Source organism: Kryptolebias marmoratus, linkage group LG20 (assembly GCF_001649575.2).
Source record: "Kryptolebias marmoratus isolate JLee-2015 linkage group LG20, ASM164957v2, whole genome shotgun sequence".
Taxonomy (NCBI): Eukaryota; Metazoa; Chordata; class Actinopteri; order Cyprinodontiformes; family Rivulidae; genus Kryptolebias; species Kryptolebias marmoratus.
The window spans coordinates 15,116,869-15,144,316 of NC_051449.1; the positions used below are offsets into that span (position 1 = coordinate 15,116,869).

A 27,448-nucleotide genomic window follows, 5' to 3' on the forward strand; every position below is an offset into this window, starting at 1 on the left:
AGGGGGACATAAAAGAGTAGAAACGTTTCTGGTTAAATTGAGACACCAGTTCAAGATCCTGTGTTTCAGGCAAATAAAATAAATCTCATCCTCTGTTGCTTCATTTCTGACCAGCTTTAGAAGTTTCTTGATGCACGTGCAGTTTTTCAGAACCTGGAGTTTTGGTAAATGACACATGTTTTATGTCTAAATAACCAATTGCAAATTGATAACTTGTGTTTGCATCCAACAATGTTTGATTCTGTAATGAATCCGGGGCCGTATTTTATGATAAGGCCAAAGTTTGTACTGTATTTTTCATTAACTGTACTGTTTCTGTTATAAACTCTTGATACAGAAGGAAAATCCATTCATGTTAAGCAGTTTTCCACTGAGTACACATCACATAATGTTTTACTTGCCAAATACCAAGACAAGGTTGATTATGACTGCAGAACTGCAAGTTTCTTTTTTTTTTAAATTTGTTAATTTATAATAAAAAAAATTGTAAAAGACAAAGTGATGGATTCTTCTCTAGTTTTCTCCTTTTTCACGCTTCGTCTTCCTGTAGCTGTCCAGCCTGTCGTGGACAGTATTTCTGGGGTCTGATTTAGTTTTCCTGGAAGCAGCAGAACCTCTAGATGGATCCCAGGGTGGAAAATAAGCGCCGAGCCAGATGCCGGTGAACTGGGAGCACTCAGGACTCAGACCAGACTTCTTTTTTTTTATTCTTGTTTTTACGTGTTAGAAAGCCTCATGTAGATTCAAACAGGGTGACGAATTGCTATTTGTAAGTCAAATAGCCTTTGCGTATCCTTCCAGCCGGGCTGGGTTCAGTCCTCTTTTAGCTTTAAATCTCCGTCTAACAGCTGAGAACTACATGAGTGATTTACTATAACAATAGGTGTTCAAAGCCAAAGAGCACACCGGGGATCATATCTGCTTCATGGACTTCATGATGGGCTCTTTGCACCCATGTTCCAGCTTTAATGGACTCTGGAGAACTCACACAATCATCAATTTTTCAAGGAAACCTGGAAAAAAAACTATTACCTTCTCTCCAGGCTGCAATCTCACTCTTACTTTATTTCTGCAATAGTTTCCACATGATGAGATGAAGCATATTTGTGTTGTTATCACCCGAAGGTGAAAGGATGATAAAGTTTGAGCCTATGTGTGTGCATTCGTTTGTCTGTAGCATTGGCAAAACATCTCATGAAGCCCTGCACAGATTTTAATGAAGCTTTCAGAAACTGATCATTTGTTTCTAACAGAAAAATGACTACAATGAAGTTGATTGTACAGACAGGGCTAAAAAAGGGCTAACGCATCTTATGAGATCTCACCAAAATGGCTACAACTCTGTTAGTTCTCAGCGTAAGATAATCTTAGTTTAAAACTCGTGAAAGGTGGCGGGTGATAAGCATTTCTTTAAGGAATGCCAGGCCTTTAGTTTCTTACAGCAACCTTTCTTTTCACTGAAGTATAAAATCAGTGAAGATTTCAAACAAAACTATTGAAAAATCGCCGAACATTAGACAAATTAACTACAAACACATGAATTCCTGTAGAAATGTTCCACTGAAGCTCTTTTGATCCTCTGGAGATGACATCAGAGGTTATATAACCCACGTGCTGATGTGGTGTGTGTGTGTCTGTGTGTATGTGTGTGGTAAGTGACCACCTAGCAGGGTGCAGAAGAAAGACACTCATTCAGATTCACAGCAAATTCAAAAAGTAGAGAAAGTTTGTTCTGTGCAACTTTCAGGTTTTAAACTACTTGCTTTAACTTTTTGGATGGCTGAAGACCACACACACACACACACACACACACACACACACACACACACACTAAATCCATGTTAAATATGCTATTTGTCTTTTAAGGAAGCAGTACATCTGTTTCACAGCACACACACACACACAAAGTCTGGTTTTAAGATAGCAGCCGTATCTAAACGCACATTCCTGACTGCCCCCAAGCTAAATCTGAACAAAGAAAATAGTTAAAGACGAAAATGGAAAGAGATCACAGGGATCATATGGTTCACTCAAAAGTTTATATTTAACTGCACAAAAAGAACAAAGGCTGAGCAAAGTGTGTGTAGAGAGAAATTAGGATTTAAACGCAAAGGAAGGGGGAAAAAAGAAGAAATGATGTGAATGAGAGGTTAATAGTTTAAAGAGTTAAAAAAGTTAAAGGCTAAAAGTCAGAGGTCACAGCAAACAAAGAGGATCAGGCAACAAATAAAACTCAAAACCGACAGTGAAGACTTTGGGTTCCATCTGCAGATGATGAAAACATTAAAACTCTTTTTTTTTTTGCTGAATAGCATTTTGATTTCTACAAGATACATGAAGAAAGTATCCTGCCAAAGAAACACCAACATGAAGTACAGCACCATTAGGAAAAATAAAAACAGATATGTGAAAATTTAGCTTTTTTATGTGATATGCTTAAATCACTAACTAAATTACTGTCTTGAACTCTTGAGACTTTATTTAGAGGCTGGCTCTTCTTTTTCTATTGATCTTTTTATGTGAAAATGTCTCATTTAAAACAAAATAATTAATCAAAAGCAGTAAAAGGTGACAGTTTCAATATCAAGCTTTAGATGTGCACACAGTACAAGCAGAAATGTAGTCTTTGGTAATTAATTGTATTTATTTCTGCGCCTTGATCTGTTGATTATAGATAGATATCAGGTAAGTAAACTCCACAGAAAGCTTGGACCAGGTTCACTAAAGACTTTTACAGATTTGTTCCACAGATGCAGCCAAACATTACCAGAACCTGGCGTGGATCTCTGCCAGCCGGCCCGAGCTGCAACTTTCCCCACATGTTCACTTTGTCATTGTGCCACAAAATTCTTACAATTTTCATGTTGTTGTTTTTTTTTTTTTAACAGAATGATGCCATCATCTCTTCTGAGTTGTGTCCCTTTATTGAGTCGTTTTGAGTTTTTTGGATGTTCTGAACAAAGAGTTTTGTTTTCTTTCAGGGTGTTCACAGAGGTTTGGATCGTACGTCATCAGGAAATGATTCTAGATGTAAGATAAATAAATAAAATAAACCTTTATTAGAACAGGCAGGACATGATTAACACATACTGATGAGATCTCCTGAGGATGACTCTCAGCTACTACCACACCGAATTTAGCTCAATATCTGTGAAACTGACTAAATGTTAGTTTGGCTAAGGTCAATTAGCTTTTTGTCAGCCATTTTGAACTGGTTTGACTCCAGTTGTAGATAATGATTATTTCCTAAGAGTGTCATTTAAACAGACTTTTTCAATATACTGATTTGTATGATTTGTTTAGTGTGTTTAAAGCAGACAAATTGAATCCAGTGCAGTTCACTCATCTGTTATATAACAACAGAGTCGTCCTGCAGCTGTATCTGATGCAGTTCATCATTCTGCACAGCACACAGAAACTTTCCCTGAGCTTTACAGGTACATAAAAATATTTCTGAACAGTTTTAGAACAGTAGTGTGAAGTGTTACCTTTAGGAGCGCCTGGTGTACTTTCACAAGTCTGTGCTTCTGGAGATTTTTTCTTTAAAAAAAAAGCTTTTAGTTGCAAACTAATGTTTCGGTTTGGTGCTTTTTGAGAGGAAACACTAGAAAGAAGATGTGAACGATGAGGAATGAATTCACACCGGGAACTAAAGAAATAATCAAGGAGAGAGGATGCAGAAGATGAGGAGGAGGAGGATGAAGAGAGCAGAGTTAATGTGTAAACCAGACATTAAGCTTCAACATCTGGTTTGTTACTCCGAGCATCTCAGACAGAGAAAAATACAGCCGGAGCACAGACAGAAAAAATGCTGCTGGCTTCTGGTGCGGGTAATGTAGATGGCACAGACAACACATGCAGCCTCGACATCTAATAGGATGAAAGTATGAAATATTTGACGGCTCGTGTCTATTAAATCATGATTCAGACACACCCACAAGAAAACTCTTTTATTTCACTGTCTGTAGTCAAAAAGTGAATACAGACAGAAAAAGCACATTACAGAAGACTGAAAAAGCCTTCTTGCATAAATCTGCACCTCTGACAAACTCTTCCACAGCCAAAAACAGTCTTTTAAACAATGCCAAAAGCCACAGCTTGTGTTAATTACCTTTTTCCTGTAAGCCCCAATAAGAGCAGCTCATTGCTGCTGAGAGCTTTTTGAGCAGAAATCCTCCCTGGTTTCCCCACGAGCTGGGACCCAGAGCCCACAGAGGAACGAGGTTAGGGGTCTGAACGTGACTCACATCCTCCATCATGTCACTCTCCTCCCGGAGCTCCTTTTATTGGATCAGGAAGCTGCTCGTTTTACTCTGATGCAGATCAGCTGTAAAGAAATTCTGCAGATATCTCTGCTGCACTAATCTGAGCTTAATTCATTACCTCAAAGGTTTTTGAGTCGAGTCACGGGATGCACAAGGAGCTTTGGAGAATATTTAATGAAAATAATCACTCTGTGATTCTGTACTCCTAATATTGCATTTATTGCACTTGCTGGCCTTTTGTTTCTTTTAGCTTTTAGTTAGCCTTTTGTTACTTTTTTTTTTTTAGAAAAATGTATTTTTGTACAGATATTTTATCACAAATGGGTTTTGTTCCAATTTTTTTTAAGCCAACAACACATGAACACCCCCCACCCCTGCACCAAAACCCCAAGAAACTAATAAAAAATAGGAGATAAAGGAAACCAATGAGTGCAAAAGTTGATAAATTACAAAATATTTGTCATGTTAGAGCAAGTAAATGACTAAATAGAAAAAAGGGCAGCTTACAGAAACACACTGAATTAATTATTATTGTTTCACACTGACCTATAATTATGTAAAAAATATGATATTTTGAATTTATTAACACTTCATAGAGAAACTCTGCTCTATAGATTCATTGTCCAGAAGGGGAAATACAAAAAATCAGGAATTTATTACATATTTTCAAGATGAAAAGAGCACAAAAAAATGATGACAAGAATGTTTTTGTTTAAAAATTATGGGCAATTTATAGTTAAACGTCTAAGGTGTGCTTTTAACTAAGAGAAAATCAGTTTCATTAATGTGTTAAACACCAAATTATTAGGTTAATTATAATATATTCAGCTAATCTCATGATTACAGTGTTAAGGTCAATATTAATTTGTTGACAAAAATGATTCCTGCTCAAAACTGGTATTTCACTGAAAGCCGCAGATGTCAGTGCAGCTGTGGACGTTTTAGTTTCTGAAACCCGTCTCCTTTCATTATCACAGTCATTTTTAAATGCAGGTATATATATATATATATATATATATATATATATATATAATATTTAAACAATATTCAAAGTAGGCCTTAGTGCAGCGCTAACATCCAATACAAGCTCCTGGCAGCTACGCCACAGAGNTATATATATATATATATATATATATATATATATATAATATTTAAACCAGCAGTGGGTGATGATTCCTCCTCCCGGACTGGAGAACCCTCAGAATGCCCGTCGAGGGAAAGATTCAGGCTTTCTGACGTTTGTGACAGCAGAGAAAGAAATCACTCATCATTTTCTATTTCCAGCCACATCTGGTGTCTGAATCATTTGCCTTTTATTGCTGTAATAATTCACTGTCAGCTTTATTAGCGAATGCACTGCTGCAGATGGTCAGCAGCACAAACCTGATTGTGCTGTCTTTAAAGCTCTTACATTTTCTTATCCTGCAGCTCACAGAACAGTAAAGATAAAAGTAAGAGCAACACTCACAGGAAGGAGAATGACGCTTCAATAATCAGTTAAATAAAGTAAAATAACAACAAACAAGCAGCACTGTTTGCTCTGTGGGAGCTCAGAGGGATCACAGTGTAAGAAATAAGACCTATATTTTGATATCTACTATTTATTTATGATGTTTTCCTATTGATAATTTACTGTTTTTTGCATAGAGCATAACACTGACTTAAAATTAAATCCCCTTCAGGAACAACAAACACACTTTCATCTGTGCAGTTGCTCAAACTGTAATAATCTTAAATAAGTCAAGTAAAATACCAATTAGTTCAGTGCTTGACTAGTTTATGACCATTTAGGCAGATTAGTGACATTTCCTGGTGCTGGAAAGGTTCCAGTAGCAACTAAGAGGGTGTAGATGGTTTATACTGGGGCTGCAAAGCATTTGATCACTGTGAGGGAGACTGCTTTCTTCTTAAAGTGACATTACAAAGCAAATTAAAGGGATAAATTACAAAGTAATCTTTTTCTGTAGCTGATGGTTAATACATCAGGTAAAGTGTATGCCGACAATCAGCTCCACTGCTAATTTTCCTGGTGCTACTGTGAGGTTATTGACTTAATATGCAAATAAATTATGCATAAATGTGTCAAGCTGCGTCATATTATTGTTGCAGGTTATCTTAAAGGTGTTCTTGTGAACTCAGAGCTGGTGGTTGGATTAGAAGAAGGTAAACTGGTCATTAGATGTACGTGATGAGCACAAATATTCAGGCTGTGGAAATTTAAACCACGACTGAACGACATTAAGAGACATTAAGCGTATCAAGAAACTCTTTGTCAATAAAACAGCCTGATCTGATGACATGTGGCCAGTTTGGGTTCATGAATCCATTTCACAGTTTTTACTCTGATTCTGTTTCCTGTGATTTAAACTACAGGCTGCAGTTTATTAGAAAGACAGACAGGCCTTCTTTAGGAGTGAGTTGATATTTTTCTGTACCAGGAGCTTCACTAACATTGTGTTTGTTCAAATCAGAATTTAAAAAAAAACATCTGTAAAAACGTGATGGAAGCTTGAGGAGGAAGAAGCACCACAGCCAGCTGCAACAAAGTCCAGATGTTTTATTAGAGCTTTTCTGACATCAAGAGGCCGTCAGGTGTTACTACAGATTAGAGTTCAGCTGAACGTCGTGTTAGACTGACATTTACTGACGTGAAAGCAAAGTAAAAACTCAGGAAGACTGATGTATCTTTGTAGATAAATAAAAGGTGAAATTTTACTGCCTGAAGAATAAAACATTTACTACAGCAGGGGAGATTGTTGCTACTTTTCATTGACTGAAATGTTGAGTTTCTGTTTTCTTTTTCTTTTTCTTGATATCATAAAATTTTATTTAAAAAAATACTTATTCGTGCTTAAAACTGCTTTTGAATGTTAAGAGTCCACAGGGCTCTGACTTTTTTCTTTCTAGGAATATCAGACATGAACTTTTAGATGTGACGCCCCTCCAGGTTGATGCCGCTCCTCCGTCTGGAATGAAGCTCACCTGGATCAGCTGCTCTCCTCTTTCCTGCTTCCTGCTTTCAGTCCCTTTTTATAACAGTTTTGCCCGGTAACAGAAAGATTTACACGCAGAGACTTCTTGGGTCTCATTCTGTTCAATTATAAATACTAAAGCTTTATTAAATAGGTGAAAGTAAATCAGTTTATCAGTTTTCAGTTCTGAGGGACAAACATGGCTGGTGAGGAAACTCAGAAGTACGAAGAGGAGTTTTGCTGTTCGATCTGTCTGGAGCTCCTGAAGGATCCAGTGACGATTCCTTGTGGACACAACTACTGCATGTCATGTATTCAACGCTGCTGGGGTGAGGAGGATCAGAAACAGACCTACAGCTGTCCTCAGTGCAAAAGAAAATTCAAATTCAGGCCTTCATTACAGAAAAACTACATGTTAGCAGAAGCAATAGAGCAGCTTGGAAAGCTCCAAACCGCTCCTCATCACAGCTCTTCCTCTCAGCCTGTAGATCTGGACAGTGATGCAGGCACTGAGAGGAAGTCGAAGATCATCTGCTCTTCTCACAAGAAGGTGACGGAGTTGTTCTGCCGCACTCATCGGCAGTGTATCTGCACTCTTTGCTGTGTGGAGGGGCACAAAGGTCATGATGTAGTCTCACCTGAAACAGGGAGGACTGAGCTGGAGAAGGAACTTCATATGACCCTGCAGAAAGTTCAGCAGACGATCCAGGACAGAGAGAGGGACGTGAGGATTCTTCAGCAGGAGAAAAGGGCTGTGAACTGCTCTGCTGATGTAGCCGTGAAGAAGAGCGGCGAGGTCTTCACTGAGCTGATAAACCTGTTGAAGAAAAGACACTCTGATGTGGAGCAGCAGATCAGATCCCAGCAGACGGCTGCAGTGAGTCAGATCCAAGAGTTTGAAGGCAGGTTGGAGCAGGAGATCACTCAGCTCAGGAGGACAGCTGCAGAACTGGAGCAGTTGTCAAACACAAACGATGACATTCACTTTTTACAAAGTTACTCCAAACAGCTGCCAAAACTCAACTCTGAATCCGTCACCTTCAAGAGCCGTCGTCAGCGTTACTTTGAGAATGTGACGGCAGCAGTCAAAGGGGCCAGAGAAAGGCTGAGGGATGCTCTTCACGAGGAATGGACAAAAATATCCAAAACAGAGGCAAAACTAAACGTGTTCATGTCCCCAGAAGAGCCCCAAACCAGAGCCGAGTTCCTACAACATTCATCTCCAGTCACCCTGGATCCAAACACGGCCCACAGGAAGCTGATGTTATCTGAGGGGAACAGAAAAGCGACACGTTCAAAGAAAACCATACACTCAAAACATCCGGACAGATTCACCGACTGGCTCCAGGCTCTGAGCAGAGAGAGTTTCACTGGTTGTTGTTACTGGGAGGTGAGGTGGAGGGGAAGAGTGAGTGTCGCTGTTGCATATAGGAGTATTGGCAGAGCAGGAGAGGAGAGCGACTTTGGGAACAATAAGGAATCCTGGGCTTTAGATTGCTACAGTGACAGTTTTGTATTCAAACATGATAAAATCCAAACATCCCTCTCAGGCCCTCAGTCGTCCACAGTGGGAGTACCGGTATATGTGGATCATAAAGCTGGGATCCTGCTGTTTCTCAGTGTCTCTGACACCACGACTGTCCTCCACAGAGTCCAGACCACATTCAGCCAGCCCCTGCATGCTGGACTTTGGGTTGGTGTTTATAATGAGTCTGAAGCTGAGTTCTGTCAGCCTCAGTTTGGTTAAAGAGGTTTTATCTTCATCTCTGATGGTTACTGCGGCTCAGCTCTCTGTCTCGTGCTGAATTTATCCTGTCAGAGAGATCAAACTTCCCGACACTGAGCAGCACATTTCATTCCAGAATGTTGTGATAGTCTTGAGATTTCATCGTACCCTGAACAGACCTCCTGTGTCAGATGCTGCAAACAGAACTGAACCTCCTACAGGTTTCACTGTTGGTACCGTGTTCTTTTATTTATGTTTCATTTTTAGGTCTGTGAACAAAGAGCTGATGACGTCCGGTTTTGTCTCATCTGTCCCAGAAGCTTTGTAGATTCTCATATATTAGTAGACAGGAGTTTATTTCTTATCATCTGAATGACTCAAGAAGTAAATGACTTTATAAACTGTATTTAACTTTTTTATATATTCTTAGTGACCTTTAAATGTCTAAATTAATTTGATTTCTTTAGAACTGTCTGTAATAATGTTTCACAGAACTGAAAGTGAAAAACATCAGATATTTAATTTAAACTGAGAGGAAATTTCACTTCAGGTGTTCGAACTGGTTTGAACAGCATGTGGTGCTGCAGCAGCATCAGAGAGCAGAGTGGGAAATCTGCAGCAGTGAGCTCAGAAAAACAGTTATGCTAATAAAGTGTGTTGGTATTTTTTTTAATCAAATAAATTGAGAAATTAATAGATTTTGTGAGCTACAGATTGTACAGATAATTTTTTATTTACAGCAACACCTCGTGCAATATTTAACATTTATTGATCTTACACACTGAAAATAATTATTTTAGTCATCATCTCCAAACTGATTCATGATTGATTCATTATAAAATTGTGCACCATAAATCAAGATTGTGTGTGGGTGAGTTTTTAAGATGCGTGTGTCATTTCTGCATGCTGAGTTGTCGGATCTCGTCCACTCTGTTGCGATGCAGCTGGAAGGCCGGTGTGACCCAGCGGCCGCACGAACACTGATCCCCACACCAGCTGAAGGAACCAAGCTTGGAGCTGCACTTAGGACAGAGCAGCTACACACACACACACACACACACACACACACACACACACACGGACAAAAAGACATAGGACAAGAAGTGATAAAAGAACAAAAGGTGCCAGTTAGTAGGAGATAGTAAGTCCGTCTTCCTCTATAGGGCAGAAATCTGCTGTCGTGTAACGTCACACAGGCAGCTGCAGAAGTGTATGAATCTGACTCACACAACACTCACATAACTTTGCTCATAACTCATAAAGCTCTTCATAGTGACTCAACTCCTAAAGTCCAAATTAGCACTTGGCTACAATTCAAACATTTTGAATTTTCTTCCTTTTACTCAAAAATAATGTTAAAATAACTAAAATGCAGATGTTAAATGGACCCCAATATGTTCTTGCAGCTGAGATCACAGTAGCAGTGAAACAGAAACAATGAAAACCAGTTCAGGTTGAGATATAAACTCCTGCTGAAATACGAAACTACATCTGAACAGCATCTCACTTTAACTGTCTCACTTTCCTTTAATGCCACAACATCCAGGGGAGAAAACAGCATTTTATAATAAGACAAATACGGTACCTATTTCCCAAACTCACTGTCTGCATCAAATGTTTGGCACAAAAAAAGATGCTTTGTTTTTTTGCAGTTGAACATATTTTAGACAGACTGTTTTAGTGAGGACGATCATTTTTTTACTCATAGTTTGCACCTCTCAATTTGATGAAACACAGCATATAAAGTGGACGTGATACTCCTGTGAACTCACAGGAGCATTAGAGGGTAATGTGCGTGTTGGTATGAGTAGAGGTGTGTATTACCTGTCCATTCATGACTCCGAGTAAAGCTGGTTCCATCCACTGAACCGGCTCAATGAAGTACGACGTACACTGGATTTCTCCTAAAGAACCACGTTTTACATCATCACTTATGAGAAGCTACAAGTTCAATCTGAGTGATTACCGAGGCAGGATTTATTCACAAAACACTTAAAAGTCCACAGAAGTAAAGCTGTCACATAAACATAAACAATGACCATTTTCTTCTGTGTCCCAGCTAATATAAAGGAACACTTCCACCAGCAAAAAAATAAATAAAATCATCAAAATATATTACTGAAGTCAAAATTTTACAACTTTTTTTCTACAAAATAAGTCATTATTGGGAGATAAAATGTTGAAAATTAGTTCAAATGTCAAAACCAGATCATGTAAAAATCAAAAAGTCAAAATTATGTTTTGTTTTGTGTTAATTATTGTCTCAGTTGAGACCGAAGTTAATAAAAAAGATGATTTACAGTTTATTGGAAAGCAGCACCCTTGAATTAAAACTGAAAATGACGTGTCCCCTTGTAGCGAAAGCTGATGATGGTTTTGTTTTTCTTACCGGTGAGGTTACGGGGCTTCTTGTGGCTGAAGGCTGAAGCTCCCTCCCCCACAGGATGGCTGAGAATACTGGAGCCACGGAACAGAGTTCGCCTGAAGAAAAGTAGGAGGAGGTTAATCTGGAAACTGATGCAACGATTTGATAGTCTTATTTCTCAAACCTACAACTACAACTGTATGCTATGAGCTCCAACCTAATGCACCACTTAAAAAGTATTATTTTATAGGTAAATGACATCTGATACATGCATCATTTAGAGGAAATGTTGATGTGTGATAGCCTTTTTAATCTGTTATTTATCTTCTTCTGGTTTGTATCAAACTAAACGACAGAGACTATGAGCTAATGGCTGACTGGAGAAGTAAATCATGAGGTTCTATTTAAAAGAACTGCACTTTAGAGACACTTTCAGCCACTCTCACAACTCACCTACACTTCCTGCACCTATAGGACACCTCTGAGGAGCTGGAGTGGGCGGGGTCAACGGCAAAAATTTCCCGGGGCAACTCTGCAGCCCCCTGCTGTAACTCTACTCACACACAGGAAACATCAGGAATTAGAAACACGGTCTTACAAGAAAATAAAGTCATTTAACAGGTGAGGTGTGACTGTTTTCTTCTCTGTGTGTTTGTGTTTACCTGGGTATTTCTCTGTGATCTTGATGAGTCTGTATTGTTTATACAAAGGACAGGATGTGTCTACTTCACAGCCCATGGCTTCATACAGATGCAGCTGATCCTCAAATCCTCTGTTGACCCTGAAACACATTGTCCACATTTTATTGGATCACACACACACATACACACACACAGATGTCCGTCCTGTCATAGAATCTAGTGTCAGTGAAATTATATGTCAACACAATACTTTATTCTAAATTTTGATGATTTATTTCAGCAGAGTTTAGTTTTTCTCCATCTATGTTTCAGTTTAAAAAAAAAAGGTAAATATTTCCATGGATAAACAGAGTGACAAGTTTTGTTTTTAACAAATGCTGATAAAATGCTGATCAGAAAGGAGGAGGAGGAGAAGCAGTGTGAACAAACACAAACTGACACCTACTGAACATCTTGTTTGACACTTTTTAGTCTGTTGTAAGCCTCGGTGAAGCCCAGCTGGTATTTCTTCATTAAATAGGCAGTCACAATAGTGGCACTGCGGCTGCGACCCACCTGGCTGACACAAGTGTACACAAAAGGCAAAACAACATCAGCAAAAAAAAAACACAAGTAGTTACAGCAACTAGATCAGGATGGCTGCAGACGCTGTTTGTTCACATTTAAGGATAAGGACAATTAAAAATAACTTAAGATTGTTTAAACAAAGAAAAATCCTAAAGTTGACCTCAGACTCTTTACCAGTGAACAAGTGCAGCTCCGCCTCCTGTCACAGCCTCATCAATGAACGTGAAGCAAGCGTCCATGTGACTGAGGAGGTCAGATGTCGGCTCGTCCAAAATGTCGATCCACTTTCTCCTAAAGCTTCTGTCATCTGGGAGCAGAGGGCCAGGGTCCACAGAGTCCACAGACAGGATGTGGGTGACAGAGGCGTCGACCAGCAGCTGTCTGTCGTTCAGGTCGGCTGCAGTGCCAATGTACACACCGGAGTCCACCAGCAGCATGACTGCAGAGAAACACACAGGGCTGAACACCTGTGGGGTTTTTAATCATTTAAGAAAACCAGCTCAAGCCTTGAGTTCAGGAGACAAAATTGTCAAATCACTTTCTTTTAGAGACTCATAACTTCCATTAAGGAGAAAGACCGAATCTGTACAATATCTGTAGCATTTGTCTTTAAACTCTTGAGTACAATTCACAATGAATTATATCCTTATTGCCAAACAGGTGAATAAAATCTGTCAAGTCAGATTTTTTTAAATGTCTGTTCTTAAATACAAGTAGGTACCAAGTGAACTGACAAGTAGTTTTATTTATATATATATATATATATATATATATATATATATATATATATATATATATATATATATATATATATATTTGTTTAAATTATATTTATTTCAGAAATGTTTTCTAACAATTAACACTATACTGAGCTATTTGGGCAGAACCATAAACAAAACTAACTTGAATTCAGCCAGTTTTCTCCCCGTGTGTCGCCACTCAGACCGTAGAAGAACCCACGCAGACAGACGGTCACGCGGTCTGTGGTTCCTGTTCACGACTCTGGTTCTTCTGAAGGAACCCTGCTGCTTCAGCTGACCACAACTTTTACTATAAAAGGTACAGATGGAGGTTCAACTGAGTAAAACAAAACAAAACAGGCTTAGAACCAACAAATCAAACACTGTGTTTGGTCCGTCTTCTAAACTGCGGCGTGCGGAAACATAAGATAATTCTTTAGTTCCGACCATGATACCGTTCATTAAACAAAAAAAAACTTTTTTATTTATTTATTCATTCCACTTTAAAACTAGGCAAGATAAAAATTGGAACATTTCAGAGAGTAAACGCTTCAAAATGAGAACATTATAAATCAAAATGTCACAAAATGTTCATGTTATTCATATTTAACCAGTGATCATTCTTACTGCACCCTAAAGAAGGCCACCACAAGAATGGCTTTAAAGCTATAAAATGAAGAGTGAAAACAAGTGAGGAAATAGATGAAAATACCAAAGACATGAGGTAATGTGAGCCTGCAGTCCATCACAGAATATTGACCACTGACAGTAAAACTGAATAAAGTAAAGAAGGATTTACTTGTTTATTCTTGTGGCAGCTACAAAGAGAAACAGCCTCATTTCTGCAGGGAACAGTCTGACTCTGTAGGCTGCATTAAACAATAATTAAATGAGCTGCTTGAAAGAATCCCTCTTCTTCTTTCTGTCATGTCTTTGGTTTGGTTAAACACATCATGTCTGTCTGGTGTTCTGTCTCTCAACACTTACTACATGTGTGTGGTGCTCTGAACTGCCTGCCAGCGTTCGGCCCACAGTCTGGTCACAATGTGGGGTTCTCATAAAGCTTTACGAGCTTCTTTAATCTGACCAGCACAATACCCTGCTGGGACTACTCCCCTCTCATTAGAGGGCTGCAGAACAAACATAATTGACTGTTAGAAATTAAGTATATAAAAATAAAAACACACGCTCCGGCAGGTGAATGAACGGGTGTGTTGGTGTGTGTTTGCACGGTTGCAGTGACTCAAGAAGACAGTTTTACCAGATGGCCTTTAAGACGTTCAGCAAGTCGTTTTTAAGTCTTTAAGAGCAGAGTTTATATAATTGTGATGGTGAGTGCTGTCTGTTTGCTTAAGAAGCTCAGCAAAGTTTCATTCTTTGTTTTGCATCACTTTCATACCCATCATTGTCATTCACTGTTCAAGAAGTGATCGGTTTTGTTTTGATTTACGGTCATCCTTTTGTCAGAATTTCTGTTTTCATTCTTCATTAGTACTCTTTTGTTTACTTATTAAAGTTTTTTGGTTAGGGTGCCAGTTCCCCACTGCTTTGTTTTTGGTTCCTCAGTTCTTCTCCTGCTCCAGCTACTCTCACCTGTTCCTAATGTTTCCCACCAGGTGTTTGGTAATATGTTCCCTTTATATTACCTCTCCTTCTGTGGCTCTTTCAGTGGAGCATTGTGTGTTTCCTCGTGCTTTCATGGTCCTCCCTGGGTCCTTGTGTTTTCAGGTTTTTGTAAATAGAGTTTGGCTGCCAAATAAGTTTATTTTAAAGTCCTTGTGTCTTGCCTGCATTCTGGGTTTGTTCTTTTTCTGACATCTTGACTCAAAGTAAAACATTAAATCAGTGAAACACCTTCAATAGCAGATCTGCTCACTGTGTGTTTCTAGTTTGAATGTTTTTACCAGTCACCTGTTTGTAAAAATAATTACATGATGATTAAAATTATTAAAAAGAGGATGGATGGATGGATAGTTAGATGGTAATCAGCCCAATTCAAGATGGCAGCCACAGACAACTGCTCTTAGAAAACAAAAATTATTAAAACGGTCCTCACTTATATACAGCCTTTTTAAACTTGCCAGGTTTTACAAAACACTTTACAATGTTTCTCATATACACAATCACACAAACACTCATCCATTTCTTTCTATTATAGATTTTTGCCCACTATATAGAACATTTTTATATTTTCATTCATTCACAGATAAGCATAAAATTCAGTGTTTTGCTCACGTTGGCAACACTACAGGGGCTGGGACCTTTGATTGGAGGTCAACCTCCCAACTACTGGGTTGAAGTCGGCCCCTTTTTCAGACAGTTTTACAAATATTGTGCTAAAATTTGGTGTAGTAGTAGCTGAGAGTCGTTCACAACAAATACAGCATTCAAAGGAGTTTCTTCAAGGAGTTTCTTCAAGGAGTCCTGGAGCTTTAATTGTTAATGTTTTGACCCTCAGATCTTTTTCAAGATTGGTCTACAACTGTCACAACTTTGGGTATGTTATCCCAACAACATCCTATCTTTTTAGGGTGGCCAAAAAAACATTCGAAAGACCTTTAATAAATATCAAGAATAATTACAGTTCGTTTTATTTAAAATTAGTTTTTAGGAAGCAACCACAATCTAATTCTGACCATTTTATAGCCCTAATTCTGTGGTTATGACTGTAACCATAATGACTAGTCTATCCTAGCGAGATACATGAACCTAAATGTAATAATAACATTGTTTTTGTGCCTAAACCAGCCTAAACCAGCCCAAACCAGCAATTGGGATGGTTCAGTTCGATTTCTTCAATATTTTAAGTTTAAACTAAGCAGTAGGACATATTGTTGGTTCAAAATGTCAATTTTATTCTAAAAGAAATAAGTATAAGTGTTGAGAAAGTTGTGTGGAAAATGCTGTATGAAGAAATGTCAATCTTTTACTGATATGTTTCGCAATAAGGAACTCCAAAAATGATACTACATGTAAATAGAATTGTAATGTACAGCAATCAAATTTTCATTTTACACTAAAAGGTCAGTTATGTGATGGGTTGAGGATGCTGCGTGTAATTCTTATTGTTAAAACTTCCAGTCTTGGCAGTGGTTTTATTAGTTACTTTGATGCTCTACCAAGAATCTTTTTTAATCCTTTGCTCATTTTGTTGTTGCTGTAATGTTGACATGACATAAATGAATCCACACTGAAGCAGCGTTGGCCCCTTTTGACTGGGTTTGTTTATCTCCTCCTTGTGAAAGTCACCCACACGGAGACATTTTTATGACCCATGAACTGAGCTGAACAATTGAAACCTCGCCACAAAAACTGTCAAAACCGCATGACATCAGTTTTGGCTCAGGCTCCTCATTCCTTACAGCTGGGTGGTAGAAAAACTGTGGCCGAATGGGCAACAGGTCAGCGAGGAATCACAGGACTGCAGACCTCAAAGGTAAAAACTATAAAATACATGTGAAGTGATATTCATACTTATTTACCTGTGACTGAAAATAGGTCGAACATTTAAAAAGATATTACATGAGATTTATTACACTCCCCTGGTAAACAAATCTCTGCTGTGCTGTTACTTAAAGGCCACTGAAGTAATCAGAGTACTTCTAATCAGTTAGGGTGCAGGTTTAGTTACTGTGTAGGAAGCAGTTTACTGATAGTGTGGGACGTTTTGAAACATCTGTTCAGTTTTTATTAATCAGTGGGCGTGTGTTTGTGCTGCTGATTAAAAGTGTCCTGTCTGAGTGCCTTCTGGCCGTGTTCAGACACGATGACGTCGTGTTTTCGTCTCTATAAAAGTGAAAACAGCCGGAGAGACTGACAGAAGAGAAGAGGTGACACATACAGGAGGTAACTGACCACCGCTTGTCTTTCTGTTTCTACAGACGCCTCTCCTTCTCACCCTCTGCTTTCATAATAATTGTTCAGATCAGATTTTGTTCAGATGAAGAAGATGATGAAGACACTCGGTCTTCTCTTGCTCGGCCTCACCGCCGTCTCTGCTGCTGCAGGAACAGGTAGGCATTAAAACACCTGTTTATTTCTAATCCACGCCTCCAACTTGGCTCCTTTCCTTCCAGGTTACTGATTGCATAGAATATTTTTCAGTGCCAAACAGCTCAAATTAATCTGTTTATGTTTTGTTTCCAGTAGATTATTTGATAAAATGCACAAAATGCTAAATAATCCAGTGGAGGGGTTACATTTCAGAACAGGAAGGTATAGAGGTGTCTCTGAGGTAAATGAGCAGAAGTCTCTTTAATGTTTGCCTCATATTTCCTCTCTCTGCAGGCAGCTGTGTGGGTCGTTGCGGTGAGGTTTTTACCAGAGGTCAGAGGTGTACCTGCGACCTCGGCTGCCTGCAGCACAACGAGTGCTGCCCGGACTATCAGACTACCTGCACCACTGGTAAAACACACGTGGAGAAAGAAATATTCATTTTACGTCATAGTTACTGTGAGATGTTACCCTCATCACCTTCAAACTGAATATGAATCTTTAGTTTGTTCTTCTTGTTCTGCTCACAAAGATTTTAACTCTTCTTTTATTCGCTATTTTGATCTGAAACTTATTTTTACTCTACTTTACCTTGATATTTAAAGTAAAAAAGTAACTTTCTTTTAGTCACTACATTGTTCTTTTTTAGAGTCCTGAATGTAATCCCATTGAACTGAATTGAATATTTTAATGTCTAAGGCACTTTTAAACCTCTTCTTTAATCATGTTTATCTCGACTTTTTGATTGTTGATCTTAGTTTAATGTTGGATTGTCCTTTATTTGTTCCTTTGAATTTTTATTTTTTATTTTGCATTTAGATAAAATTCCTCATTTAATCTAACTGTGTTGGTCTTTTGGGGACTTTTCAGATTTTTGTGTAGTCTAGTTTTGTTTGTTTTTGGCATCTTTATATTTTAATGTGTTTATGTTACCAGAGGTCAGTTTGTATACATCTTAACCTTGGTAGAAATATTATTGTTTCCAGTTAAGGAACTTTAGTTTCTTTAGCTGGCAACATTAATATTAGTTCTTAGTATCATTATTTTTTTATTTCTGTTGAATATTTGCCTGTGTTTAGGTGGCTAATTCCACTGTTCTTGCCTCCTCAGCTCCATCATTTTAAAGCCTTTTTGATACTTTGTTGCTCTCAGTGTTTGGTACTTAAAGTTTCTTTATAGGATTAATATTTTTGGAGGACAATCTGTTTGTCATATTTGTTCTCTGTTAGTGTGTTTGATGAGGATCGGTTTATGTAACTTTGTCAGAAACAGTTTTCTATCAGCTTTGTTTCTGGTTCTTGTTGAACAGACCTGTTGTTGATGAGGTTCTGCCTGTCTGTTGTCAGCTCAGTCCTGTCAGGGTCGCTGTGGCGAGGCGTTCAGGAGAGGTCTGCCGTGTGAGTGTGATCCGCTGTGCGTCCTCTTCCACACCTGTTGCCATGACTACCGACTCCACTGTGGTAAGCGCCGCCAGGCATCACCAAGAGGTTTCTCTTAGATTTCTCAGCGCATCTGAGTTTTGTTTTGAACAAATGTTCTTTGGAGAGAATAAGTGGCTTTGACTTTAATAAATGGCTCAGTTTGTCTTCTTTGTAGCTGTATCAGTCCATCAGCACTGCTCTCTAAAGCCCTGTCCTTCGTCCACAGATGCCAGTGTGACCGTCTCACAGCGGGGAAGCTCTCAGCCTCAGAGGGCCACAGCCTCAAGTTAGCAGACTCTTTACAACCAGATAATAGATGATGTCCTTTAATGACATATCTGTGTTTTTGACTGAAACAATTAATTTCTTACAATAGGAAACTCCATTTTTTTATTGGCACTGATCATGTAAATTATAGAAAGTACTTTGCTGATCATATTTTGTGAGTTTTCACATAAATCACCTGTAATCAGATCAATGAAGAAAAGAATCACTCTCCTGAACAAATCATCGGCAGGAGTCAAAATAAAACAAAAACTGCCGTTCAGTGCAAAATAGTGTTCAAAAACATTTCTTAAAATTAACTGGAGCTGAAATTCAGGCACTTTAAACAAAATTAGTTTGTGTTCATATACCTAACTTTCTTAAAACAGGTTGGAATCATGTTTTCTGACTTATTTTTTAAACTAACATTCTTTTTATGATTTTATTTATTTATTTTTTATTTTTGTCAGGAAATTCAAGAAACTGGAAACCGGAGAGGACCCGGAAGACGTCCAACAGTGAGAGTGAGGAATGGTTCACCGGTAGGTGTAATTTTTACACCCATCCTTGTTTTGTCCAAATGTGATCAAACCTGTTTGTTGGTAGATTCATTATTAAACAGAATTATCAGTGTCGTTCGTATCTGTTCTGATTTTTATTTATCAACAATGATAGGACGGGGCCGCTGTCCACAGTCCCTTGGGGCCCGGTGTCACAGTAGGTTCGGTTCCTCTAACCCACAGACAGCCGGCTCCTCTGGCCTCACTCATCCTGCCAGGCCAACTAATCATCAACAACACGGTGTGTTTCTTCGTGTCTTTTCACTGGTTTGATAGCAGAAATCTTGATTTGCTACCAAGCAGATGGACTAATTGCTGTTTCTGTCCTGCAGGTGGGAGGAACATCCCTGTTGGGCTTCTGCCTGTGCCTCCCTCTCGCCAGCAGTCCCTCCCCAGCAACAGTGCTCCAGCTTTGGGCAGCAGAGCTCCTGTGAGCCCCTCCACCCCTGAATCTACCGGTGGTGGTAAACTGAACGTCCACCTGGTGATGCTCCCTGTGGGGGTCGGTCCGTCTGGGCCGAGCCAAGGTACATTCAGAGGAGTTTATTTTTTATTTTAAAACCCAGACCAACCTAAAGGTCCAGCTGATGACTCAGGCCAGGTAAAAGTTGTGCTCTCCCTCCCACAGGGGCTGGAGGTCCAGCAGGTTCTGGACCCAGCACCTTGCTGAACGTGGCGCCACATTTGGGCCTCTCTGTCATGGAGGGAGGATTAGACATGTCAGGTGCAGTAAGCGGTCCTGTTGATGTGTCTGTTTGATGAGTTCATCCTAACTCAGCTCCACGTGTCTGTGCAGGACTCCTCGCTGACGTCGACCTGTGCAGCGACTCTCCCATCAATGGCCTCACAGCTCTCAGCAACGGAACCATCCTCATATTTAAAGGTTGGGTTTCACTGTTTTGTCTTTTCTGTAACATGTTGTGTAGTTTAGACTCTGTGCTCTGCTTCTACCAGGCCAAACTGTTTCTAGTTAAAGCAAAGTAAGGTTTGGTGATACGTCTTTACTAATTGCTAAAGAATCGTCACGTTAGTGCCTGATCACAACTTCACTTTTCTCTGTATTAAATTGATTAAATATTAAACCAGTCAGTGTTTTCTTGCCACAGCATTCAATCCTAGTTTAATGTGAGTTCATTTACAGAGTATATACAAGATTTAAACACATTTTGTCCACCATAAATGAGCTTTAAGTGTGTTTATGTGTTGCAGGTGAGTTCTTCTGGTCAGTGGACCCCATCAGCCTCTTGGTTGGTCCTCCACACAACATCACAGAGACTCTTGGAGTCCCCTCACCCATTGATACCATCTTCACACGACTCGGCTGCAACGGAAACACCTACATTATAAAGGTACAACTATGACCAGTACCTCATGATATACTGTTTATTGTCCAACATTTCTCACATTGTCTCACAACACAACTGAGAGTATTATTCCTGAGTAGGTCTGTAGTTAATCCAGATGTCTGCCAGTTTAAAGAAATTTACTGGTTCATGTGAAAAGTAAATGACTTGTCCTTTTTTTAATCATAAACTGAAAATACTAATGCACACATCATTACAGCACATTAACACAGCCAAATAAAACTGATTAATTTTTGACAATTTATTGTGAGAAGCAACTGCTTAAAAAATTTAACTGTTGACAGACTTACAAATGCTGCGTTTGTTTGAATATTGAAAGAAAGCACACATATATATATTTCTAGTGGTTCAAGCTCCAGTTTTGTAATGTTCCTAATTTCACATTAAAACAACTCAACATAAAAAACCTCTTAATAATAAACTCATTATTGCACACTGTGACTGAGCTGACTCTGGATGTCTTCATGTCACTTAAAATCGGACCAAACTTCACACTTTTTCTCACTCAACTATCCAGCTACTCATGACTCTTCTGGTTTTTAAATTGTCTCATTATTTAATAACACGAGTGCTCAATCATAAGGAGGGACTAACAGACCCAGCTATAACATTCCCCTGGTTTTTGTCTTATTTAGTTGTTATCCTTGTTTAAAACAGACACATAGGCTGCTGTAATATAAATAAAAAAAACTTGGTACCACTGATTAGATGGACTGTTTTATCTTTTTCTGTCAGTGCTGCCACCACAGGAGAAAGAATGGGGTTAGATTATTAAGTTTCAAAGAAAATTAAGGAAACTTTTTTCTTTTTTTGTAAAAGTGTCAAATTGTGACTTTCAACACTCACACTCAAAAATATATATTCCAGCACTGAATTGGAGATTAAGAAAATATAGATAAGTTTTGTGTTAAACTTAAATGTAGCTCATGAAATTTAAATTTTCAAGTATTATTTTAAGTTTTGACATAAATTTTTAAACAGATTTTGTCCAACATCTTATTTTATTTAATTTATTGTGCTAAATGGTGTCTGTGGAACCAAAGGTGCTGCATGATAAAGATGATTAGAACACAGTGAAACAATATGAATCATATGATTGTTTCAGAAACTTTCCTCTGTGATGATCGTCTTCTTCTCTGTCCCAGGGGGACCAGTACTGGCGTCTGGATGGGAACATGGTGATGCAGCCCGGATACCCCAAACCTCTGTCCTTTGAGTTTCCAGGCCTGACGGGAAGCATCAGTGCTGTCCTGGCTGTGCCGGCCACCAGGACCAGCCCAGAGATCGTGTTCTTCTTTAAGGAGGGTGAGCAGGACGGACACACACGTACAAACACACACTGTCTGTCCGAACTTGTTGGCTGTTTCCTAAAACTGGTGATCATCACTTCTTAGATAACATGCTGTGAGTTTTTAGGTTTACTGACATGACTAATAGTAGTTCCTCCTGTTTGCTCTCTAGGAGACATAATCCAGAGGTTCATCTTTCCATCGGGCAGTGCTCAGTCCTGCGCAGAGACTCCAAGAACCCCCCCGAAAAGACACTTAGCTGGCCAGGCTGGTCAGTAGACAAAACATATTCCCAAAATGTTGAGTTATTCACTGAAAAAAAAAATGTTGAGAGGTGCTGGTCCACTGACACTTGATGAGGATGTCACAGGAAATCCTCTTACTCACTTTTACAGAATCTGCAAGTCCTGTCCAGTTTTTCTGTAATTTCACTTTTTAAAAAATTGTTATCCTTAAAATCCAACATGTTAATTTAGATAAGCCAGTCAAATGACCTCAGCAGGGCCTTTGTTTTTAAATGTTTTTATTTCTCCTGTAGACGCTCTTCTGAGTGGAGAGATCAACATCAGAGTGTCTCTTCAAGGCTTCCCCACCCCGATCACCTCAGCTCTGTCCATGCCCAGCCCTCAGAGTGTCCATCACTTTGTCTTCTCTGGACGTAAGTACTCATGTCTGATTATTCTCAGGAATGTATCAGACTCTGAACGACAAACTTGAATCTTTATAGGTGAGCTGCAGTATTTACAAACCAATGCTGTTGTGTGATCAGATTGCATTTTTACTGAAACAGTTGACTCTTTCTGCCCATCTGAGCTTATTTCTGCTCATTAAAAACTCATTAAATCCCATCCACTCAGCTTATACTGTTAGTCAAAAACAAAGCATGGAGCTAAAACTCACGACTCTAAAAGACTGGTTTGCTCTGTAATTTGTGGATTTAATGCAAATAACTTTTGTACCATCTGTCACTTTCCTAATATCATCCTTGTAAATTATTATTTTGTTAACCTCAGCTTAGATTGACAAACCTTGACATGCCTTTTAGGAGCATTTTCGTGCCTTAAGTCATAAACACTGTTCTCTCTGCAGCTCTTTACTTCAGAGTCCAGATCTCAGGCGACCTGCCAGCGCTGGTCAAACCCGACCCCCTGGCACCCGTACCCATCCTGAGCCCAGTCGCTTTGGGGAGCAGCACAGCCGGAGTGGCGGGACGGAGGCCCAACGCTCTCCACCCTCCAAACTCCATCAGATTCTGGCTGCGCTGTCCTTAGAAACTCCCCGAACAGAAGACCGGAGCTCTGTTATTGTTTTCTGCTCCAGTAAATGACACAAAAATATCTGCTTTGGAAAAATGTTTGCTGAACAGAAAACTTATTGTTACTCCTCGAACATTCAGATCTGAGTTGTTGTGTAGTTAAAGAATCTTTGTTTATCAAACAATAACTCTTTATAAGTAAAAGAGAAAAAATAAAAGTACAGTATAATGGTTATGTAGGAATTACTTTTGGTAAATATTAACTTGACATATATTAATGACCTGAGAGTGTAATTGTGTTTTACTTATATGACATAAAAGGTCTTCTTAAAGCTTTTTATTATTACTACTAATAAAACACATGACATTGCTGCTATTTGTTGTTCTGCTTTATTCTAAAAAACCCTTCTAACACCAGCCAAACACAGAGAAAAACAAACAAAAATATCATGAACAATAAAACAAAGATTATAAAACCTAAAATTCAGTTTCACAAACAGCCTGATTTCACTTCTGAGAAAGACAAAATGTTCAGAACGTTTCTGTATTAGTGTGATTACTGATCTGAAAATAACTAAAGATTTCTTGAGTATGTGATTGTTGTGTTGATGAAACGATGGCGACATCGTCATTAGGGGATGCCTCCTCTGCCCATGGCTCCTCCTCTTCCTCCTCGAGGAAAAGTTCCTAGAATGAAGTGAGAAACAAGTGAAAGGTTTAAAATTATTGTCATCACTTTTGTTTATGCTATAAGCTGCTTGCTGCTATAATAAACTGCTTCATCATGACTGACTGGACTCTTCTCTGGGTATACATTTATTAATTACTGATCATGAAGCTCAAAGCTGACTCTGTGTGAAGAAAGTCCAGAGTTTGGTTCTTACCTCTGCGGCTGAGGAGTCTCCCTCCTCTGGGTCCTCTCCCTGACAGGCTGCTAATCAGAGGGTGACTGGTCACTGCGCGGCGCAGAGTAACACTGCTGGTGTCTAAAACAAAACACAGAAATACTTTCAGTTCAGCTGTACGTATGAACAGTCCGTGAACAGATCGCAGCATAACAGCACATTAAAGATGGTCTTGTTTGACCTTTAATTCACACACAAATAGAGGCAGCTCAGTTCAGCATCATTCTGTGTTTACAGACATTAGTTTTGATGGTAGGAGCAGCATGCTGCACCATTCAGGCTAACTCCCACACACACACACACACGTTTCAGCTCTATAAGTATCACTTATGGCTCAGAGGTGTATCAGTGATGCATACATTTCTTTCTCTCTACAAAAAGATCACACCTGAGCAGTGAAGGCCTATCCTCAGATTGAACAGCCAACATAAAACAGATTATTTATTAAATAAGTCACTAATGTTTGGTATGAATATAAAAATATTAATATACGATTTAAGATGGAAGCCCTGCTTCCGAGATGAGATAGTACAGTACCAGGGTCCTGGCTGGTGGATGGAAGTGCTGCATCATCACTCTGCTGTCCTGTTGACTCCATGTCTGTCTGGCTCTCCAACGAGGATTCAATACCTGGGCTGGAAACACAAATTATCACATGCAGTCTTAGAGAAATTATTGATTTACGCTTAAAAAAAACATCTTTCCAAAAAGATTAATAAGAGCTATAATAATAAAGACAAACGCACCACTAATCAATTAGCTGAGACTTCCCTTTAAGGAGGTGGCTCACCTTTTCTGTAAAGCTGTTCTCTAAATGTAGTTCGCTGTGTTCAGCATCTCAGAAATTAAAATAAAATCCTGCTTAATGCAAAGTTACAATGTCTTGTTTTCCTAACGTATCACCACACTGCTAGAGACAGGTTAGCTGTAAGTTATGATTCAGACACTACTGCAGTTAGTGTTTCTGCAAATACTACTAAATCGACAAATAATCAGGAAACTGTGACAATAATGTTGGTTTTCCAGAAGGCAACCCGTTGTTTTTAAATTGGGTTGTACTGATCAAAACACAACACACATCAGAGAGCAGCAAACTAAGACGGCAGCTCAAGTAGGAGGCCTTCTGGTAAAAGAAGGTGCTGCTCTTTGTGGCTGCTGTCACAGAATCAATGTTTTTTAATCTGATTTGAACTAAACTCTATAATTCAAATCACACAGAGCAACTTGCTGATTTGTATTATAGTGATCAAAAAACACTAGTGATGGACTTTTAGTATGAGCAAGAATGAATCCTAGTTAAAAAAACTAATTTTACATCAGAAACTTTTGCAGAGGATAAGTCATTGTGTTCAACTAGTAAATTTGACAACAATAAAATGTTGAGATGTATAAGTATTTATATTTATGTTTTACTACCACTAATTTTGATGTATTTTCTATTGGAATTGTTAAGGTTTTAGGACTTAAAATGTAAAACTGAAGTCGATCCTTCAACAGAAAACTCCCGGCCGAGATGCTCACCCGTCTCCTTCCTGCTCCATGAAGACTTCATCTCCATCATCTGCTGCAGCAGCCATCCCAGAGGAGGCAGTAACCATGGGAACCGACTGGGAGGCCATGTTGTCACAGCTGTCTGTGGGCACAGACTCAGTCAAGACCGTCACTGAGAAAAACAGAGTCAGCCATCAATCATCCCGCTGTCATTATCCTTATTCCTGCTGTCCTGCGGGGTTTCTGACCCAATGTAAAAAATGCCCACCGTACTGTTTTAAGAGTTATCTTACCTGGTGCAGCCACCTGTAAAGGTGTAGTAGGGACACTTCTTCCTCCTCCATCTTCATCGTGAGCAGCCAGGAAAAGAGGAGACTCATACATTCCTAGACCTGCACAGATGTCCATTAAATAAAAAGTTTAAACTGTAGATTAGGAATATAATCAACAAACTAGTTTGAGAAGCCATCATGTTTGTGTTGCTTTGCACCTCCTTGGGAGGCCAGCTGTCCCAGGTCAGAGTGTGAAGCTGATGTCTGTTGCAGCAAATCTTCTGGAGGTCCAAACCTGAACCTGGTGGACAGACCTGCAACCTGGGGAGAACTGAGGAGACCGAAAGCAGATATGGAGTCTCACACTGAGCTGAGGAAAAAAGTGAAGTGTTTACATACAGAACTAAAAGGGAGGAGAGACCGACTCTCAGAGTCCATTATTACTTGTTTGGGACTTTGTTTTGCAGCAACAGCAATTCTACATTAATTCACTTTTTGAGTAAAGTTAAAGACAAAAATTCTTCCAACATATATGTTTATATTCAAAATACACAAATTTGTGAGAATTTGACTTGAAAATCCATCACATACTGCCTGTTAACAGAAACTCCTCTTACTTTGAACTGCAACAACAGAAAAACAAACCTCCTGTGACTGCTTCATTAAAAAGACGTGTGTGTGTGTGTGTGTGTGTGTGTGTGTGTGTGTGTGTGTGTGTGTGTGTGTGTGTGTGTCTTACTGTATAGCCTCAGCGAAGCCATCAGTGCGATGTGGGACCACCAAAGTGGGAGTACTGGGAACCATTCTGTCATCATCATCAAAGAAAGGCTGCCAAAACACACACAACAGTTCAGCAAATACATTTACATCATGTGCTTACACTGATCACCCACAACATTATGACCACTGCCTGGTAAAGTAACACCGGTCCCCTTGTTACAACCCAATGTTCTCCTGGAAAAATTTGCCAACTCGTGTTTACATGGATGTTTGACACTTTCTATCAACTTAAACATTTTCTTAGACCAAACAACACATAGCAACAGCATTTCCTTGTACTAGCAACCATAAAACACAGCAAGGATCCCGAGTTGTCTGGCATCCAAACTTCTCCGATACAACTGTGAGAGGATCAATCCCAATCTAGAAAATACCACAGGGCCCTGAGGATTTATTGCTGATACAGCAACACTATACACTATACACAATATACAGGTGCTGGTCATAAAATTAGAATATCATGAAAAAGTAGATTGATTTCAGTAATTCCATTTAAAAAGTGAAACTTGTATATTATATTCATACATTACATACAAACTCATATATTTCAAATGTTTATTTCATTTAATTTTGATGAT

The 27,448-nt window shown here is 39.0% G+C and overlaps 4 protein-coding genes across 4 annotated transcripts in view; 2 read left to right on the forward strand and 2 right to left on the reverse strand.

Annotated features, from left to right (window-relative positions):
* Positions 1–7,309: 7,309 nt before the first annotated feature.
* Positions 7,310–9,593, forward strand: LOC108239458 (tripartite motif-containing protein 16-like protein). Its single transcript, XM_017422167.3, has one exon. The coding sequence runs from the start codon at positions 7,437–7,439 to the stop codon at positions 8,982–8,984; it is 1,548 nt and encodes a 515-aa protein (XP_017277656.1). The 5' UTR covers positions 7,310–7,436; the 3' UTR covers positions 8,985–9,593.
* Positions 9,594–9,616: 23 nt separating this feature from the next.
* On the reverse strand, positions 9,617–13,682 carry dusp12 (dual specificity phosphatase 12). The gene is made up of 8 exons (XM_017422195.2): positions 13,440–13,682; positions 12,711–12,975; positions 12,415–12,528; positions 11,991–12,109; positions 11,782–11,881; positions 11,353–11,444; positions 10,788–10,867; positions 9,617–10,000 (listed from the first exon to the last, which is right to left on the reverse strand). The coding sequence occupies exons 2-8, from the start codon at positions 12,971–12,973 to the stop codon at positions 9,857–9,859; spliced, it is 912 nt and encodes a 303-aa protein (XP_017277684.1). The 5' UTR covers positions 12,974–12,975; positions 13,440–13,682; the 3' UTR covers positions 9,617–9,856.
* Positions 13,683–17,093: 3,411 nt separating this feature from the next.
* prg4a (proteoglycan 4a) lies at positions 17,094–24,210 on the forward strand. Its single transcript, XM_017422259.3, has 15 exons — positions 17,094–17,122; positions 17,201–17,289; positions 17,564–17,680; positions 18,616–18,729; positions 18,917–18,976; positions 19,425–19,496; positions 19,630–19,755; positions 19,847–20,041; positions 20,143–20,238; positions 20,311–20,397; positions 20,724–20,863; positions 22,024–22,183; positions 22,340–22,438; positions 22,706–22,825; positions 23,257–24,210. The coding sequence occupies exons 2-15, from the start codon at positions 17,217–17,219 to the stop codon at positions 23,436–23,438; spliced, it is 1,641 nt and encodes a 546-aa protein (XP_017277748.1). The 5' UTR covers positions 17,094–17,122; positions 17,201–17,216; the 3' UTR covers positions 23,439–24,210.
* LOC108239511 (nucleoprotein TPR) overlaps positions 23,797–27,448 on the reverse strand; it is a gene marked incomplete in the record, with an annotated part of 26,725 nt that continues 23,073 nt past the window's right edge. The window contains 7 exon segments of the mRNA XM_025007242.2: positions 23,797–24,109; positions 24,307–24,408; positions 24,865–24,962; positions 25,849–25,990; positions 26,112–26,210; positions 26,309–26,421; positions 26,830–26,918. Of these exon segments, the coding sequence (XP_024863010.1) occupies positions 24,054–24,109; positions 24,307–24,408; positions 24,865–24,962; positions 25,849–25,990; positions 26,112–26,210; positions 26,309–26,421; positions 26,830–26,918 (699 nt within the window).

Bases quoted from the DNA above. Each gene is read 5' to 3' on its own strand.
- LOC108239458 (XM_017422167.3), top strand. From the start codon at position 7,437: ATGGCTGGTGAGGAAACTCAGAAGTACGAAGAGGAGTTTTGCTGTTCG.
- dusp12 (XM_017422195.2), bottom strand. From the start codon at position 12,973: ATGCTGCTGGTGGACTCCGGTGTGTACATTGGCACTGCAGCCGACCTG. The intron at 12,110-12,414 runs GTAGGTGTCAGT...AATGTGTTTCAG, and splicing joins AGTGTCAAACAAGATGTTCA to GGTCAACAGAGGATTTGAGG. The intron at 11,882-11,990 runs GTAAACACAAAC...GTGTGTGAGTAG, and splicing joins GATCACAGAGAAATACCCAG to AGTTACAGCAGGGGGCTGCA.
- prg4a (XM_017422259.3), top strand. From the start codon at position 17,217: ATGAAGAAGATGATGAAGACACTCGGTCTTCTCTTGCTCGGCCTCACC. The intron at 17,290-17,563 runs GTAGGCATTAAA...CTCTCTCTGCAG, and splicing joins CTCTGCTGCTGCAGGAACAG to GCAGCTGTGTGGGTCGTTGC. The intron at 20,042-20,142 runs GTACATTCAGAG...TCCCTCCCACAG, and splicing joins TCCGTCTGGGCCGAGCCAAG to GGGCTGGAGGTCCAGCAGGT.